The sequence below is a fragment of the Cnephaeus nilssonii genome, assembly GCF_951640355.1.
Source record: "Cnephaeus nilssonii genome assembly, chromosome: 17".
NCBI classification, from domain to species: domain Eukaryota; kingdom Metazoa; phylum Chordata; class Mammalia; order Chiroptera; family Vespertilionidae; genus Cnephaeus; species Cnephaeus nilssonii.
The window spans coordinates 55,316,117-55,334,736 of record NC_137088.1 but is presented as its reverse complement, the minus strand read 5'-3'; the positions used below and the strand labels follow the sequence as shown (position 1 = coordinate 55,334,736).

The window sequence follows — 18,620 nt, the reverse complement described above, 5'->3', positions numbered from 1 at the left end:
CCCACCTGTCAGGTCACAGGATCCGGCCGCAGATGAGAGCGAGCGCTGTCGCTGAGGCTCGGCTTACACCCAGAGGGACAGCGGCCCGGCCCCCGCGGGTCACCTGCGTCCGGGGCCACGTCGCAGTGAAGAGGCGCGCTTCACTTCAGTAGACCCCAAGGCGCTGGCTGGATTTGCATCCCCAAATACTGTAAGTTGCTTTAACCGTTTAAATAAAAAGAAGGGCTGGGGGGCGGGGGGGGGGGGGGCGGTCAGCGTGAGAGGCTGGAAAGGAGCTCCCACTCCCCCAGCCGTTCTGCAGACGAGCCTTGCCTCCGGGCCCAGCAGCTGCTGAAATGTCAGACGGATTTGCACAGCTGACTCAAGCTGCCGAAAAGAGAGCAGCTCGGTGGCTCCGTAAACTGCGCTCCAGCCAAGCCCGGCTTAATATAGCCGCTGCGGCCCAGCCAGCCTGGTCCTCGCGGGGAATCTCTCCGAGGGTGTTGACCTGGGACGCTTGTCAACCAGGGAGACTTCTTGAGAGCTTTTTAAATCCTCTCTGATTGTTTCTCCTTTCCTAGGAAGATAGAAAAAAACACAGAAGAGAATCATGTCCGAGCACAGCAGGAATTCAGATCCAGAAGAACTCTTGGATGAAGAGATTGATGAAGATAAAATCTTGGCCAACTTGTCCCCCGAAGAGCTGTTAGAGCTGCAATCGGAAATCGAAGTCATGGCCCCGGACCCCAGGCTTCCCGTGGGAATGATTCAGAAAGATCAAACCGACAAGCCGCCCACGGGCACCTTCGACCACAAGTCCCTGGTGGATTACATGTACTGGCAGAAGGCGTCCCAGCGCCTGCTGGAGGACGAGCGGGTCCCTGTCACCTTCGTGCCCTCCCAGGTAACCAGGCGCTGTGTGCCCAGCAGTGGCGCTGGCCTGCCAGGGGTCCGCGTGGCAACCGTTATTTCTCAAGATTTCATGTCTTGAGTTGTTTTGTTGCCACTTAAAGATTAAATCATACTCTTTAAGGTTGGAACTCTCTGAAACACTTATATGGTATAGCTGTGAGGGGAAAGTTGGTCATTTCTTATAATTGCCTCTCTTTTTAAAAAATGGCTATTGAGTTTGCTGTATAGGAAAGCTTGTAGTCTATAGGCATGATATTTAATGAATTAACTCACAGCCCAGGAAGAGTTGTTTTTAGTCATTTTTTGGCTCACAAGCCCCTTTAAGATGCTGATGAAAGTTCGGTGCCTTCACTTCAGGCACGTACACACACACGCCGTCTTCCACATACAGCTTCCAGGGCACAGACCCCTGAAGTCCATCCCATACCCTGCAACTGGACCAGTCAAGTAACTGAGAGTATCCAATATTCCCACAGGCCACTGATAACAGTGATTAGTTTAGAGATTAATTCCTATTAAGCTGTTTTAAATGTTTTCCTATGAAAAGTAGAATTGTGGTTGAATCTATAAACGGATTGTATTTAGCAGATTTTTTCTAATAGAGATCCCCCAAGTAAAGTCTCTTTTCATTATCCCTAATAATACCGATAGACTTTGTCACAATAACTGTCACACAGGCCGCAGGTGGACAAGTTATAAACTGTTCGGGTCAGGAGAATGTAAACATGTTCTGAACTCAAGAAAACAAATTGCTGGCTTGATAAGGTTAGAAGTTTAAGATTCAATTTTCATACATTTTACAATTGGAGTAAAAGCCAATTCTATATGAATTATTCCAGAAGAAAACTGGATACCTTTCCCATCCTTCCTTCTCTTGATAGAATGTAAACAGCTTGATGGCTGCTCCCCCTGCTGGGGAAGGTGACAATTGCTAAGGGACTGTCAACTGTCACTCCCAACCTACCGTTTGTTAAGTGCAAAAAGATCAAGTTCTTGTTCGGATGAACCTGTGACTCAAACTGCTAAAACCGGCTTTCAAAATGATACCTATGAGACCTACTGGGCAACAATCTAATAGACAGTATTGATAAAGACGGCCACGTTCCTTCCCAGACTAAGCGATTTTTCCTAAAGCTCTGCATAATCCTGCCCCCTCTGCAGCTGGAAATATTTGGTTTCTCCTAGAGACCTCCTTCGAAAGGAATGGGACCGGTGAACCTGTTCTGGAGTGGCCAGGGCAGTTTTCACAGAGCCAAGGGGACAAAGCCGAGGCTTTCGGTATATTCCACAATATCAAACTGCTCCCATTGCCCCCACAATATGTTATTTTTAGGGAAACTTGTTTAGTAGATTAGCAAGCATATGAGGAATGTAAATATTGGTTATGATAATAAGGAAATTATTGTGTAACTCTGGGTTATTGAATACAAAGATATCTATTCAGCTATATACAAAACAGTGTGTTGGTAGATAACTCCATAAGGTTTCAAAAGAAATAATTGTTAGCTGCTTCTGAAATTGTTCAGCATTTTAAAAACAATACAGAGTCTGAACACTAAATCTACTAGGTTTCATTTTAATATATGGAATGAAGTAAAACACAGCCCCCCAAAATGTGTGTTTATCCTAACTAATAAAGAGGGAATATGCAAATTGACCGTCGCACCATCACAAATATGGTGGCACCCATAGCCACAAGATGGCGGCACCCAGTCCCCTCAGCCCTGCCGGAGTCCCACAGTCCTTTCAGCCTAGCCGAGGGGTGGGGGGCAGCAGGTGCATGGTGCAGCCAGATCCTCCCTCAAACCCCAGCCCCCCAGGGCTGGACCAAGGCACAGGCAAGCCTCAGATGATGGCTGCCCAACCGCCCAGGGCTGCCCGAGGCTCAGGTAACCAGGGCCAGCTGAGGCTTGTGCTGCCGGCAGTGGCAGCAGCAGAGGTGTGATGGGGGCATCACCTTCCCCTGATCGCCGGGTCACCTCCCGCCCGTGAGGGCTCCCGGACTGTGAGAGGGGGCAGGCCGGGCTGAGGGACCCCCTCCAGTGCATGAATTTTCATGCACCAGGCCTCTAGTGTGTCTATAAAAAATTAAACTTTATTTTGGTTGTATTTGTGTTTTAAACTTTGATTAAAACACACAAACACTCCTGAATGACACACTGTAACAAGTGAATAAGCCCCAAATGCTTCCCCTCCTCACTTACCTTAATGGTTACCTCTCTTCCTAAAAGATAACTACTAATTTGGTGAACAATACAACAGACTTTTTTCCTATACATTTATAAACTTTTCTATGCTGTGTGTGACCCACAAATGGAATACTATACATAGTTTGTTAGCTTAGTTTTTCTCAATAATAAATCTTTTTATTATCTCCAGTAGATATTGCTCTACTTCATATTTCTGCACTTCTATGTATTCTAACCCTTATAAACCTCTCTTTCAGGAAAACACTCAAGAGCAGAATGAAGAAATGGACAAAGGTAATAAAAAAGTGACCCAGTATTTAAGGGAAAATCTCAATAATGAAATCGCTGCATGTAAAAGAGAATCAAAGGGCAGCAACAATGTCCAAGAAACAGATAGTGAGGATAACAATGACGAGGAGGATGAGGAGGAGGAGGGTGATGAAGAGGAGGAGGAAGACGAAGATGACGAAGAGGAGGAGGATGAAGGAGAAGATGAGAGTGAAGGGAGTGATGAAGAAACAAAAAGAGAAGAGAAAGGCAAAATAAAGGAGCCAATCAGAAATGGCGAGAGCAACTGCCAGCAGAAAACTAGCAAAGCCTTTGAAGAACAGAAAGACAGACCAGAGGCCCAAGAAAAAAGTGAGAAAAAAATATCAAAATTAGACCCTAAAAAGTTAGCTCTAGATACCAGTTTCTTGAAGGTAAGTGCAAGGCCTTCAGGAAACCAAACCGACCTAGACATTAGCTTGAGGCGAGTCAGACAAAACGATCCTGACATGAAGGAACTCAACCTGAACAACATTGAAAACATCCCCAAAGAAATGTTACTGGACTTTGTCAACGCGATGAAGAAAAACAAGCACATCAAGACCTTCAGCTTAGCCAACGTGGGTGCGGATGAGAACGTGGCCTTCGCCTTGGCGAACATGCTGCGTGAAAACAGGAGCATCACCACGCTCAACATCGAGTCCAACTTCATCACCGGCAAAGGGATCGTGGCCATCATGAGGTGCCTCCAGTTTAATGAGACGCTCACCGAATTGCGGTTCCACAATCAAAGGCACATGCTGGGCCACCAGGCCGAAATGGAAATATCCAGGCTTTTGAAGGCAAACAACACTCTCCTGAAGATGGGCTACCATTTCGAGCTCCCGGGCCCCAGGATGGTGGTGACCAATCTGCTCACCAGAAATCAAGATAAACAAAGGCAGAAAAGGCAAGAAGAACAAAAGCAGCAGCAGCTCAAAGAGCAGAGGAGGTTGATAGCCATGTTGGAGAACGGGCTGGGACTGCCGCCAGGGATGTGGGAGATGCTGGGAGGACCGATGCCAGACTCCAGTCTGCAGGAGCTCCTCCAGCCTCCTTCTCGTCCTCCCAACCCCCCAGCAGTCCCCTTCGGTCGGCGAAATGAAGCGATGAGAAAGCCGTCGCAGTCCCCTCCATACAGGACGGACCCTGACTCCTTCCGGGGCGTGAAGCTCAAGAGGACCCAGCGCAAATCTCGGATGCCAGAAGCCAGAGAAAGCCCTGAGAAAACCAACCTCAAAGATGTGATCAAGACACTGAAACCCGTGCCCAAAAACAGGCCACCCCCGTTGGTGGAAATCACTCCCAGAGATCAGCTCTTGAACGACATTCGTCACAGCAACGTGGCCTACCTTAAACCTGTAAGTAGAAGGAGGGAGAAGCGGTGAACCAGCGCCACGCCGCGTCTCAGCTGGTCCTGCCCATTTAGCGTCAGGACGGTCTCACTAGCTGTGGCTCCCGGGAGGTCAGGATTGCTGGTTACCCCCAAGGACATACACCTGCGTAGCTTCTGTAACAATAATACTAACATCTAACACGCACTAGCACTTACTATAGGTGAGATTCATTATATGAACCAACTCACACGATCACCTTAACACCCCCATAAGGTAGGTATCAGGATTCTCCCCATTTCATTGAAAGGAAGCTGAGGCTTAGAGAAGTTAAGTCACTCACCTGGGAGGTACAGGTAGGAAGCGCTACACTTGACATTGAAATTCAGCTCTGAGTCCAGGGTCAGGCTTTAATTCACGCCAGCGGCTCCGAGCTGACATGGAGGTCTGGGGGAGCCTGCTGCGGGAATCAGAATGGCGCCCCGCGAGGCCAGTCCTTTGTGGATGCCTGGTGTGGATGCCCGCGGAAAGCTGGGTTCATTGTCCGTAGACGATTTCTGCGTTTGTCCTCCTCACTGTGTAGCAAACGGTAAACTTCAGGTTAGTGTCACCACAAATTAGTAGTTTTAAGTATTTTACTACTATTTCCGTTTGAATATTTACTATGATTCACTATTACTGCTGCTGATATATGAAAATGTTCTATTATTTGCAGTTCAGTTACAGGAGTAAAATTCTTCTGTCATTACTAAGATAGCTTTTATGGAGGCAGAAAGGTGTATGTCCAAGGGTCCCGGGTGGGCGATAATTCGCTATTATTTTAAATCTAGTGTGTAATTTTAGTCAAGAGATGACATTGACAAAACAGTTAATATATTATTCATCACAGAGAGTCACCATTTTGTTGTTGTTAATCCTCACCAGGGAATATTTTTCCATTGATTTTTTTTTAGAGAGAGTGGAGGGGAGAAGGAGAGACAGAGAGAGAAACATCGATGTGAGAGAGACACATCTATTGGTTGCCTCCCTCATGCGCCCTGACCAGAGCTAGGGATTGAACCTGCCACCGAGGTCATACCCTTGACTGGAATTGAACCTGGGACCCTTCAGTCCATAAGCCGATGCTCCATCTACTGAGCCAAACTGGCTAGAGCTGGAGAATCACCATTTTTTCAAGGTGCTTTAAACAAATTTTCATGTAAGCTTGTGCTTTTTCTGCTTCAAAAAGCTATACATTGTCAATGAAGATAGCTGTTACTTATTCACACACACACACACACACACACACACACACACACACACACACCCCTAGATCCCTACTCTCATTCACCCCAATGCCTGGGCAGGGCCCGCCCAAATGATTTCACAGGCCTCATACCGCCTGTAGGCCGGCCACTCCCCACCCTGACCTGCCTTGGGGGACTCTGACTCTTGCTGGAGGTCACATGAGGTCAGGTGGGAGTTCTTTGCCCACGCTTGGGCACAACATCAAGATTCCCTGCACCTGCTCTCCTGGCAGCCAGCCCTCTGAGGGGGTGGTGAGGGGTTGTTTTGAGAGAAACTATCACTTCTGTAACCAGTCACCAGTAAAGCATAGCCAAGCTGCCTTGGTGGTGATACGGTCTGGAAATAACATGAGTCTGAAAAGAATGAAGAGAACTCTTTTTAAAACAGAAGAGAGAATGAAGTTCCAATGATCATCTGACCCAGCTCCCTGCCTTTTGCGGGAATATTCTACTGAGCAAACCTGCCTCCCCAAATCTGTTCCACTCCAACTGACCACGCACTCGTTAATGCAACAAATATTTACATGGTGCCCCCCACCCTGTCAGGCCCCCTCCGAGGGGTCAGGGATGCCACAAGGGGTAAGACAGGTCCAGTCTCAACGGCATGGAGCATACAGTGCAGGTGTTGCCATCTTCAGAGTCAAAACACTGCCTTTTAGTCAACTGAGAGCACTTGTTTTAAGTCTAGATCCTCAAGCACAGGCACCCTCCATGTACCATCCCCTAAGTACTACATTTTACATTCCCACTCAATTCTACAAGGTGGTCACTTTTAAGTTGTGTTTTTTTCATGTCGACTAAGAAAGAAAAGCCTGCTTCAAAGTGCACTCAAGGGCCTCTGCTTGGAAATGCCTTTCATGTGTGCAAGGCGTGCAATTCCCGCTGCTGTCAGGGCCGGCTTGGCCTGCGGTAGGCGCCTCTGCATGTGCCGCAGGGACAACATGTCCCGCAGCTTCGTCTGCGGGATCCTGTAAGACGCCGCTGGGGGGGAGGGGGGGACATGCATCGCCCCTGATGAAAATGCCCGTGGCTGCTGTCTGTCTGCTCCCGCTGCCCTGTTTTGTGCCCGCTACACACACAATAAATGTCTGCTTTAATGCCGAATCATGGTGTAATCTGTAAAAGACTTTTTAAATCTATTTATTCTGAAATCATTGTAGACTTACAGAAGCTCAAAAATAGTACAAAGAATTCCTACAGACGCATCACATTTCGCCACATTTGCCTTATTGTTGTTTAAAAGGTGTTTTAAGTGGCCGTACACCTGCGCATGTGCAGTCAGCAGGGCCTGCGGCTCCATGGAGGCGGCGAACAGTAAGAGAGTCTCTGGCGTGTGTGTGGGCACACGCAGCCGACCATGGTGAACCCCACAACTCTATTCAGGGCGCTTCAACCGTCACAAAATGTGCATCTTGGACTCGATGAAAAGCTGTAGATGCCATCAGCGAGGCTATCTCAGGCCCCTGCACGAAGGGTTGCCTCTGGCAGTCCGAGGAGGCGTGCCTGCGCTCACTTGGAGAGGTGAAACTAAAGGCTTTGGGGTCCCCCCTCTTGTGCTGGAGGACAGAGATGCCCTCCTAACCCCTGGATTTTCAAGGATGCGGTTAAAATTGAAATACAATTTTGAAGTTCTGTGATTTTTCTTTTTACTGAGGTTCCTAACTAGATTACTGAATACCAAAAATGTACTTAGAAATTACTTACTCCTAGAAAACTTAAAAAAAGAAAAAGATTATTTTCCTCTCAAGGACTTAGAAATATGATTTTTGTATTTTCTAGAATATATCTTAAGTAGTCCATTTATATCTTAAGATTGTATTTTTTCATTTTAATGTTTACTCTCTATCCCATGCTTCTGGCCCAAGACCCTGAAACGAAGTTGGCAGCAGAGAATAAAAGAAAATCTGTTCAACTTGCTGGGCTAAAGGTTACCTCCTCCGAGGAACTGCCCTTGTAACCAGCTTAAAGGAGAGCTAGTGTGAAGGCCAGGTATTGAAAACTGCAGGACTGCAGGCCAGCTCTGAAAGCCTGTTTTATCTGGCTCACATAGCCTACATAATAAAAGCCTAATATGCTAAGTGTCGCTGGTTCAACCAATCAAAGCACAATATGCTAATGATATGCTAAGGCTGCTCAACCGCTTGCTATGACGTGCACTGACCACCAGGGGGCAGATGCTCTGACTGGTAGGTTAGCTTGCTGCTGGGGTCTGGCCGATCGGGACTGAGTGAGACGGGCCGGACACACCCTGGAGCCCTCCCACGGTCCCTCCCCGGCTGGCCAACCTCCCATGTCCTTCCCGGGCCCCAATTGTGTGCTGGCGGGGTCCCTTGGCCTGGCCTGCACCCTCTCGCAATCTGTGACCCCTCGTGGGATGTTGGACTGCGGGTTTCAGCCTGATCCTCCGAGGGATATAGCAGTGCACCAAGTGACAGGCAGCCGGGAAGGAGCTTTCCCACTCATCCCGGCCCTGCTGTGCCTGCCACAGCCACCGCTTGGTAGCACTGCTGCAGAGGTGGGAGAGGCTCCCGCCACCGCTGCTGCACTAGCCAGCCGTGAGCCTGGCTTCTGGCTGAGCAGCGCTCCCACTGTGGGAGCGCACTGACCACCAGGGGGCAGCTCCTGTGTTGAGCGTCTGCCCCCTGGTGGTCAGTGCGCATCATAGCGACCAGTCGAGTGGTCGGCTGGTTGTTAAGGTCACTTAGGGTTTTATATATATACAGATAGTAGTCCAAAACAAAGACATTAGGCTTGTACAGACTTATCCCTCAAAGCAAATGCATGGTTTCCTTTCGTTAGAAAGTTCTGTGGTCCGTTTACTGCTCACCATCTGAGATGAGTATTTACACTCTTCTTGGAGGCCACCTGCGCGTAAGTTACATGCAAGCTGCTGAGCCAAACAAGGCACCTTCAACATTCTCTCATCCCCTTCGGGCTTGCCTCTGTGCGTCCCTGCGCTGCTTCCAGCCGGCCGGCGCCTGCAGACACTGCCCAGTGTCTCCTTGGGAAAGACTTGGTGTAACCGTGTGAGCAGCTGCCGTAGTCAAAACAGTCCTTATGATCACAGAATGTAAGATTCTAGACTCTCGAGCCTCATCGCCATCTCTGGCCATTTCTCCCATGTCTCATTTATAAGACCTTCTCTCTCTATAACACGGCTCTCCAGATCCTCTCCTTCTGTGATTTTTCTCCTCTTTCCCATCTTACCTTCTCCCCTTGTTTCAATGACCACATAATCCAGGACAACCCCCGAGTCCCCTTTCCCTTAGATCACCCAGGGTTTTCTTGGTCCTTCATTCGGCCTGTCCCCCAGGTCAAGCTCTTTCTAGGTAGGCCTGTCATTGTTCCTGCTCCCATTTCCCCGCTGTCTCCATTCCTGCACACCTTCAGGTCTAAGGCACAGAGTTCTCTTTTTTAAAGTTTAATATATTTTTATTGGTTACAGAGAGGACAGGAGAGGGAAAGCGAGATAGAAACATCAATGATGAGGGAGAATCATTGATCGGCTGCCTCCTGCATGCCCAACACTAGGGATGGAGCCTGCAACCCGGGCATGTGTCCTGACCGGGAATCGAACCGTGACCTCCTGGTTCAGAAGTCGACACTCAGGCACTGAGCCCACACCGGCTGGGCAACCCCAGTTTTGTTTTTAACTCCTTTTTTTCGGCTCCTTTTTCTTGCCTCCAAAAAAAAAAAAAAAAAAAACCCAGGAGAATCTACAAGCCCCAACACCTACCCTGGGTCATTGCTTTGGAAATGTTAGGCTCTTGTACAGGGAATCTCCATGGAAGAAAGCAAGGTAATGTTTCAAACTCATCTCACAAGAGCAAATAGTCACCAGAAATTAAGTAGACCATAAATTGCCTTTCCCTAATAGCTAGAGGGAAAAAGAGTTTTTTATACAGGGTGAGGCTACAGAAGGTCTAGAGTTGTGAGTATGAGAGACAGAGTTTATTCTTGTATTATTATGTATTAACTAGAGGCCCAGTGCATGAATTCATGCTCTGGTGGGGTCCAGCTGGCCCAGCCCCAATCAGGGTGGATCAGGGGCCAGGCCTGTGGGGAGGAGGAGATGGCGGGAGGTTGGCCAACCGGCCCGCCCCGATGGGGCCTGATCAGGGCTGGGCCAGCTAGAGGGAGGGGCCGCGGGCGATTGGCCAGCGGGCCCCACCCCTAATTGGAGTGGGAGGGCCAATTGGGGGAGGGGCTGTGGGTGGTGGGCCAGCCAGCCCTGCCCTCAAATGCGGTGGGCGGGGTCGATTGGGGGTCAATGGCTGGGGGAGGGGCTGGGGGAGGTTGGCCAGCCAGCCCCACCCCTGATTGGTGTGGGGGGAGACGATCCTGGGTGGAGCTGGCTGGGGGAGGGGCTGCAGGCTGATCGGGATGGTGGAGGCCCATCAAGGGCGGAGCCGGCGAGGGAGAGGAGCCTCAGGCAGTTGGGCGGCCAGCCCTGCCCCTGATCGGGGTGGGGGGGCCCATCTGAGGTGGGGCCAGGCAGGGGGAGGGGCTGCAGGAGGTTGGCCGGCCTACCCCATCCCCTATTGGGGTAGGGGGGACGATCAGGGGCGGGGCCAATTGGGGGCGGTGCCGCCCAGGGGGAAGGGCTGCTGGGGGGTTGGCTGGCTACCCTGCCCTCGATTGGGGTTGGAGAGGCCAATCAGGGGCAGGGCTGCTTTGGGGGAGGGGCCGCAGGAGGCTGGCCAGCCAGCCCCACCTCCTAGGTTCGCTGGCCTGGGCATCATAGCAACCGGTCATTCCAGTCATTCTGGCGTTCCAGTTGCTGGCTTTTTATATATATAGACTAGAGGCCCGGTGCACAAAATTCATGCATGGGGGGGTCCTCAGCCTGGCCTGCACCCTCTCGCAATCCAGGACCCCTTGGGGGATGTCTGACTGCCAGTTTAGGCCCAATCCCACAGTTGGACATCCCTCTCACAATCTGGGACTGCTGGCTCCTAACTGCTCAACTGCCTGCCTGCCTGATCATCCCTAACCACTCTGCTGCCTGCCTGATCACCCCTAATTGCTCACCTGCCTGCCTGATCGCCCCTAACTGCTTCTGCCTCGGCCCCCGCCACAGCAGCTTCATCTAGATTCTAGGCGACCCTACTAGTGGTTCTCAACCTGTGGGTCGCGATCCACAAATTGAGAACTGCTGCTGTAGAGCCTAAGACCATCGGAAAACACAGATATTTACATTACAATTCATAACAGTAGCAAAATTACAGTTATGAAGTAGCAACGAAAATAATTTTATGGTTGGGGGTCACCACAACATGAGGAACTGTATTAAAGGGTCATGGCATTAGAAAGGTTGAGAACCACTGATCTAGAAGGACATCCAGAATGACGTCCAGAAGGTCATATGGCTTTCTGGACTGATTAGCATATTATGCTTTTATTATTATAGATTATTGTATTATCTTCCTATGTAAACCTCCTTTTGCCCCTCCCGGTACTTTGCTTTTCTAACGTCCATGGGAGTGATTCTCACATTTTAGCATGCCTCAACACCACCCAGAAGCCCACAGGCAGAGGCCTGAGCCCACCCCAGAGCTTCTGAGCCAGTAGGTCTCAGAGGGGCCTGAGAATGCATGTCTGACAGGTTTTTGGGTGCTGCTGCTTAATTGGTGTCTATACTTTGACCACCACGGTTCTGTGACATCCAATGGAATCCATATTCCTGAGAATTCCCCTGAGAGGCATCTTTCCTATCTCCACATCTATATTCAAATTGACCCAACAGGTCTGGTTCGAAGAAAGCACATGGCATATCAGGAATGAGTGTTCTCCCTTCTTGGTCCACTGTCCACTATCTGCATCTTTCCCCCTCTCTCTCCCTTTCTCCCTCTCTCTCTCTCTCCCCCTTCCTCTCTCTCCCCGCTCTCTTTCTCTCTCTCTCTCCATTCCCTCTCTCTCTCTCTTCCTTTCTCTCTCTCTCTCTTTTCTTTTCTCTCTCTCTCTCTCTCTCTCTCTCTCTCTCTCTCTCTCTTCTTTTTTCTCTCTCTCTCTCTTTCTTTCTCTCTCACTGTCCCCCTCCCTTTCTCTCTCTCTTTATCCCTTCCCCACATTCCACTTCAGGGTGAGAGCCCTATGGACACTGTAGGTCTCCTGGTGGATTCCAGTTCCTCCAGCAGGTCTTCCCCTCCTCCATCCTGGACACCCCCCGAGGTGCCGGCAGGAGCAGGAACTCGCCCAGGTGTGAGGAATTTAAGAGCCTCCCGCCCTGCCCAGCCAGGCTGTGTGCACTGGTGAGGCACTGCACACACGTGTGCATGCAACACGCTGTTCTTAGACGGATTTTAAACAAGTGAAGGGAGAACAGAGCCTAACAATACTGCAGGTTGCTTCTCAGCTGTTTATAAGTTGTATATCTTTATAACTGCACATCTAGCTGTCTCTTCCTTTATGGTTTCTGTCTTCTATCTTCTGCTTAGAATGTCTTCTATGGAAGATTATTAAAATACTAGAGGCCTGGTGCACGAAATTCATGCACGGGTAGGGTCCCTAGGCCTAGCTGGCAGTCAGGGCTGATCAGGCCTTCTGGCTGCTGGCTGGGGCCTCCTTCCCTGGCTGTCAGCTGCTGGCCAGGGCCTTCCTTCATTCCACGCCACCCCCTAGTGGTCAGCACACGTCATAGCGAGCGATCCAACTCCCAGCACCCCGATTGAACTCCCAAGGGGACACTTTGCATATTAGCCGTTTACAGATATATATAGATTTGCCTATATTTTCTTGCTGCTTTTATAGTTTTTAATATCCCATATCACAGGCAAATCAAAGGGGCAGTGTTGAAGTAGGAAGTAAGAAGTTTGCTTTGCTATTTCTTCCCCAAGCAGCCAGCCACCGGTCGTGTCGTGGCTCGCTCCCGCTGTTGTCAGGACCTGGACCGCCAGCCTGGTCCTATTTTAAAGTCAATGGCTCTGGCTTACTACTGGGTTGGTGCCACATTTTGCTTTTTAAAATATTTTTTATTAATTTGGAGCCCTGTTGTGCATATGAACAGATATTGAGAATAGTGCTGTATAAAATGTGTTCTTATTTCCACTCAACAATACAGAGAACACACTGTCTTGCTCGTTTATTGCAGCTTTGCGGCTATTCTTGCTCCTTGGCTCCTCACTGTTGGTGTTCTCCCCGTAAGCCCTGCCGAGTGCAGTCACGGCTCCCTCCACAAGCCGGGCGCTGGGAGGGAGAGGCCAGGCCACAGAAGGGGCCGCGGTCTCAAGGTTGCGAGACAGCAGCACATCAGAGTCCTCTCTGCGGGCAGGATGTGGGGAAACTTTTCTAGTCAAAGGTCCTGGGCGAGAACCAGCTGCAAGAGGGGCCCTAGCCGATGGCCAAGATGGGTCATCACCTGGGCAGGTGGGCATGGGCAACACAGGAGAAACAGCCTCGGTCGTTATTATTCAAACTCTGTGGGTCCCCTGGACCCCTCCAGCATCCTCTGGAAGGTGGCGTGTGCGTGATGGGTGAGTCACCCTCTGAAGATATAACTCCACATGGAGCCCCTGAAGAACTGGCCTTAAGTCATTCCTATGAAGCAAAGCTACAAGTTCACTTGCAGCCAGACTTAAGCTTCTCTTTTGTGAATAACATTTTGTTTTTAAACTTTAGTGAGCACCAAAGTAGGAACATGCTTCACACAGAAAAGATGGGTTGTTATTGCTGTGGTGGTATTTTTTGGTGGTTGACACATAAGTACTGAAATCAGACTGACCTGGGTTCAAACCCTGCTCTGCCGCTTCCCGCTGTGTGACCTGAAGCAAACTGTAGCACTTACCCTGTCTGAGCCTGTACCTCTTTACAAGGAAGAAATGAGAAAATGTTTTAAAAATAAGTGTTACAAAATAAACAAACAAGCAAAATGGAAACAGACTCGTAGATACAGAGAAGAGGGGAGGGTTGAGGGACTGGGTGGAAAAAGTGAAGGGATTAGGAAGTACAAATTGGTGGTTACAGAACAGTCACAGGGATGAGAAGTCCACAGAGGGAATGTGGTCAATAACATCTTAATAGCTGTGTTCAGGTGGGCACTTGAAATATCCAGGGGGAAACACTCTGTCAAGTCCTTGATTGTCTAACCACTCTGCTGGACATCTGAAACTAACGCAGAGTAATATTGAATGTAAACTGCAATTAATAAGAAAGGGGGGAAATAACTGTGAGCATTAATTACTAATCTGTAGTATATTGTTCGATCCTTAAAATAGCCTTGTGAGTTAGATGCTGCTATCGTCATCTTACACCTGAGAAAGCTGATGCCCAGGCCACACAGCCACTAAGCGCTGGTCCCGGGGCTGACCCAGGTGACGCCGGCACGTGGCCTCGTTTCCATGCTGTCTCCACGGTGTGCTCAGAGCCCCTGGATCGGCTCCCAGCATCAGCAAATGTCCAGTGGAGGGTGCCTGTGGTCGTTGTTTTGTCATGATTCAGGGGCTCGCTGGCCAGAATTTCTACTCCATTACTATCATACATCCTTTGAGGCATGCAAATGTCATTTTTGCTGTAAAGCTCTTGAATTTCCAGGACTAATTCTTCCCCTTTCCTTCAAATGCTTAAATCACAGGTGCAACTGCCAAAAGAACTGGAATAAGAGGCCACAGACGAACCTAGAAGAACAGGAATTGGAATAGGACTTGGACTAGAGCTTGAGGCTGTATGAGCAGCATGGTTCTGGATCCAGGTGGAACTGGGAACAACGCTCACGTCTGATGGGAGAATTTTATAAAAGGCAAAATGCTTGGCACATGGCAATATGTGGCTGACGAGGAAGAGGAAGGAGATTAAATAGTAATATTCGGGGGCAACATTTTCTACTTCCCATCAGTTTAAGTAACTATGGTGAAATTTAGTCATGCTCCCAGCACAAAAGTTAAAAAAAAAAAAAACGCACACATTTTTTGTAAACATTTGCTTTACTATTGCTTTCTTCTGCTAAGTAACAATAAATACTATAGAAGTGTTAACTAGTATAGTTCCGTTTTTTTCACCTTCCATTTCCTGTGCTGTAATTCACCACACAGTATCTTAAAGGAACAGCTCACGTTTCATCTCCGGAAATGTGAGGGTGACTTGAGCTCCAGGCCCTTCTGCTGCTTTGAAACGGAAGGAAGAATGGTTAATTAGCTCCCCTCTCGGATCCACTGAGGGTTCCAGTTTCCAGCCCTGCCTGGCGCTCTCCCGTGGCCATCCTCCTGGGACTTTGGGATACACTTCTGACAGAAGTATCTGTGAGGAGCAGAACAGTTAAGCCACAGGACCCGGAGAAAACCAAGTGTTCCCAGAAAAACTAATGGAGAAAGTAAACCCTTTACGTACACAAAAACTTCCCTATTTCCAAACACACAGGGACAGCTATTGTCTCAATGCACAGGTTTTGTCGAGAGACGGATGAAATTGTTCACATTATGCTTTTTTCTATTGACCCATTCCCTTGCTAAAAATCTCTAAATTGAAGATTTTAATTTGTTTTTAAAATGTAATAATTTCTCCCAAAATGTTTGTTTCTTGCCTGATTGAGAGGGGGGTCATGAGGTATCACCCTGCCTGTTTAGATAGGTGATGTGAAGTGGGCATGGAGGCCCCGGGGCTACTACTCGCCACCCGTGGGTCCAGCCTTAACGTTTTATGACATGTTAGTGATAGCAGACCCTGCAGAAAGTGGGTAGCCAAGCTACTACTGTGAAGAGACAAAATACTGAGAATAGTTTTTCCAAAGATAATAATCACATGGTGCCTGCATTTTACCATGGATCTGAATGCATCCTCAAAAAATGGAATGTAACAAAAACCCAGGGCATTTTTAGAAATTGTATGCTATCTAGCAACTTTGTGTACTTACAGAAAATGTTATAAAAATAGAAAAAAAATGTTAATAGTTTAGAGCATTCACATGCTACTTTTCTAGAATTGACACTGTTACTAATTAAAATGAGTACATTTTCAAATTTCAACTCGTCACTTTCTCCAAGTTTATTGTGTTTGGTCAGCAGAAAACATCATGTAGAAAATGGAAGTGGCTAAAATGTGTATAAACCCATGTCAAGTTTTAAAAAGGACCTCATTGGGACATCAAAATTATAACTAAACTATAGAACAACCATCATTCAGAACCACCTGAAATCGAGCTGAATGGAAGTCCTCCAAGTAAGGATATATAGAAGAAGCCACATCAAGACTGGTAGGAGAGATGGAAACATGGACTAAACTGGGCCCATGTCCACATGTGGCAGATAAAAATCGGGAGGGATATCTCAGCTGCAAAAGTCCCATATCAGGCTCCCCGGCCCAGGGTTCCAATGCCAGGAAGAAAAGTCCCCATAACTTCTGGCTGTAAAAACCAGCAGGGATTGTGGCTGAGGGAGACAGAGGGCTGCTGGAGTCCCAGATGTTCCTCTTAAAGGGCCCACACACAGACTTACTCAGACTCACTCATTCTGAGCTCCAGCACTGGGGCAGCAGCTTGATGGGTACCCAGGTACAGACAGGGAGGAACTGAATTCTCTGGCTTCAGGGCCAGGGCTGGAGGGGTGGCTTTCTCAGACAAAAGTGCAGGCAGAGGCCATTGTTCCTTTGATGGGCCCTTTCTCCACAGAGCTGGTGGGCAGCTGCCATATCTGAGACTCCATCAACCTGGCTCACACTGTTTGCCTCACCCTGGTGATTCCCCAATACCCAGCCCCAGCCAACTTGTGGGCCCACTCAAGCTGTTTCCAGTGGCTTTTCCATACGAATGGACTGTCTTGGCTCATGCCTCAGACGTTCCTAAAATCTCTCAAACAAGAAACATCTGGCCTGAGAGTACCTCTCACTAAGTGGCTCCAGGCCCAGCACTAGCAGCAGCCAGCCTTGGTTCACAGCTTGGCCTCTCCTGGGCACCTCTAAGCCCAGCAGAAGTAGCAGCCATCTGCAGATCGCTTTGTAGTTCATGCCAGGAGGCCCCAGGCAGAACACAGGCAGTGACTAAACTTGGCCTGCACCTCCCAGGAGGCCCCAAAGCCATTGCATCTGGTTAACAGCTTCAGACCACATCAAAGCACCACCCAACTACCTCCACAAGAGAACGCTCAAGGGTGGACTCGTGGACTCAGCAGTCACCAGAGCCCAGCTGAAGTAGGTCCTGCTCCTTGGGGTGGGCCCCTGCACTGCTGATCCTCCACAGTGCTCACAGCCAGTGCTCTAAGCCAGTCCTTGCAACTTATTGGCCTGGGGCTAAATCCCTGCTATTGACATGCCAACAGCAATCAAGGCTTAACTACGACAGGAGGGTATACACAGCCCCCACAGGGGTTGGGACACACACCTGGAGTGTCCAGCTCAGATGAACAGGGAGGCCCTGCCACTGGGCCCTACAGGACACCTACTACATTAGGCCAGTCTACCAAGCCAGGGAGACTGAGCAGCTCTACCTAACACATAGAAGCAAACTAGGGAGGCTGCCAAATGAGGAGACGAAGAGCCACCAAATGAAAGGACAGAACAAAACTCCAAAAAAGAACTAAACAAAATGGAAACAAGCAATCTACTGGATGCAGAGTTCAAAACACTGGTTATAAGGATGCTCAGTGAACTTAGTGAGAACTTCAACAGCATAAAAAAGGATATGGAACCATAAAAAAGAACGAGTCAGAAATAAAGGATATACTAACTGAAATAAAGAGTAATTTATAGGGAGTTGATGAAACCGAGAATCAAATCAGTGATTTGGAATATGAGGAAGCAAAAAATATCCAATCAGAACAGCAAATAGGAAAAAGAATCTCCCCAAAAATGAGGATACTGAAAGGAGACTCTGGGACAACTTCAAGCGCACCAACATTCACATCATGGGGGTGCCAGAGGAGAAGAGAGCAAGAAATTGAAAAACTATTTGAAAACATAATGACAGAAAACTTTCCTAAACTGGTGAAGGAAACAGACATACAAGTCCAGGAAGCACAGAGAGTTCCAGTCAAAGAGGCCACACCAAGACACATCATAATTAAAATGCAAAAAGTTACAAAGAATTTTTAAAAATATGAACAATAAAATGACAATAAATACATATCTACCAACAATTGAATCTGAAAAACAGGATAAATGAACAAGCAGAACAGAAACAGACTCATAGATACAGAGAACATTTGGACGGTTGCTAGATGAGAGGGTTGGGGGATGGGTAAAAAGGTGAAGGGATGAAAAAGTATAAATTGGTAGTTACAGAATGTCATAGGGATGTGAAGTACAGCATAGGGAATATAGCAATAATATTATAATAACTATGTATGGTGTCGGATGGGTATGAGATATATCAGAATGATCACTTAATAAATTATGGAATGTCTAATCACTGGGGTGTACACCTAAAATAATATAATGTAAACTTTAATTGAAAAATGAAAAAATTATTAAAAAATTTTAAAAGGATCCCATTGGAATTCAATTTTATTCAGACTGGAAATTTATAATAAAGTACTAAGGTTTTATTAAATAGTATTTGAGGCCGAAACCGGTTTGGCACAGTGGATAGAGCGTCGGCCTGCGGACTGAAAGGTCCCAGGTTCGATTCCGGTCAAGGGCATGTACCTTGGTTGCGGGCACATCCCCAGTAGAGGGTGTGCAAGAGGCAGCTG

The 18,620-nt window shown here is 48.2% G+C and overlaps 1 protein-coding gene across 1 annotated transcript; it reads left to right on the top strand.

Annotated features, from left to right (window-relative positions):
* Positions 1 to 589: 589 nt before the first annotated feature.
* On the top strand, positions 590 to 18,481 carry LMOD3 (leiomodin 3; the record flags this gene model as incomplete). The annotated part of the gene is made up of 3 exons (XM_079795775.1): positions 590 to 883; positions 3,338 to 4,747; positions 14,576 to 18,481. The coding sequence occupies 3 exons, from the start codon at positions 590 to 592 to the stop codon at positions 14,600 to 14,602; spliced, it is 1,731 nt and encodes a 576-aa protein (XP_079651901.1). The 3' UTR covers positions 14,603 to 18,481.
* Positions 18,482 to 18,620: the final 139 nt, after the last annotated feature.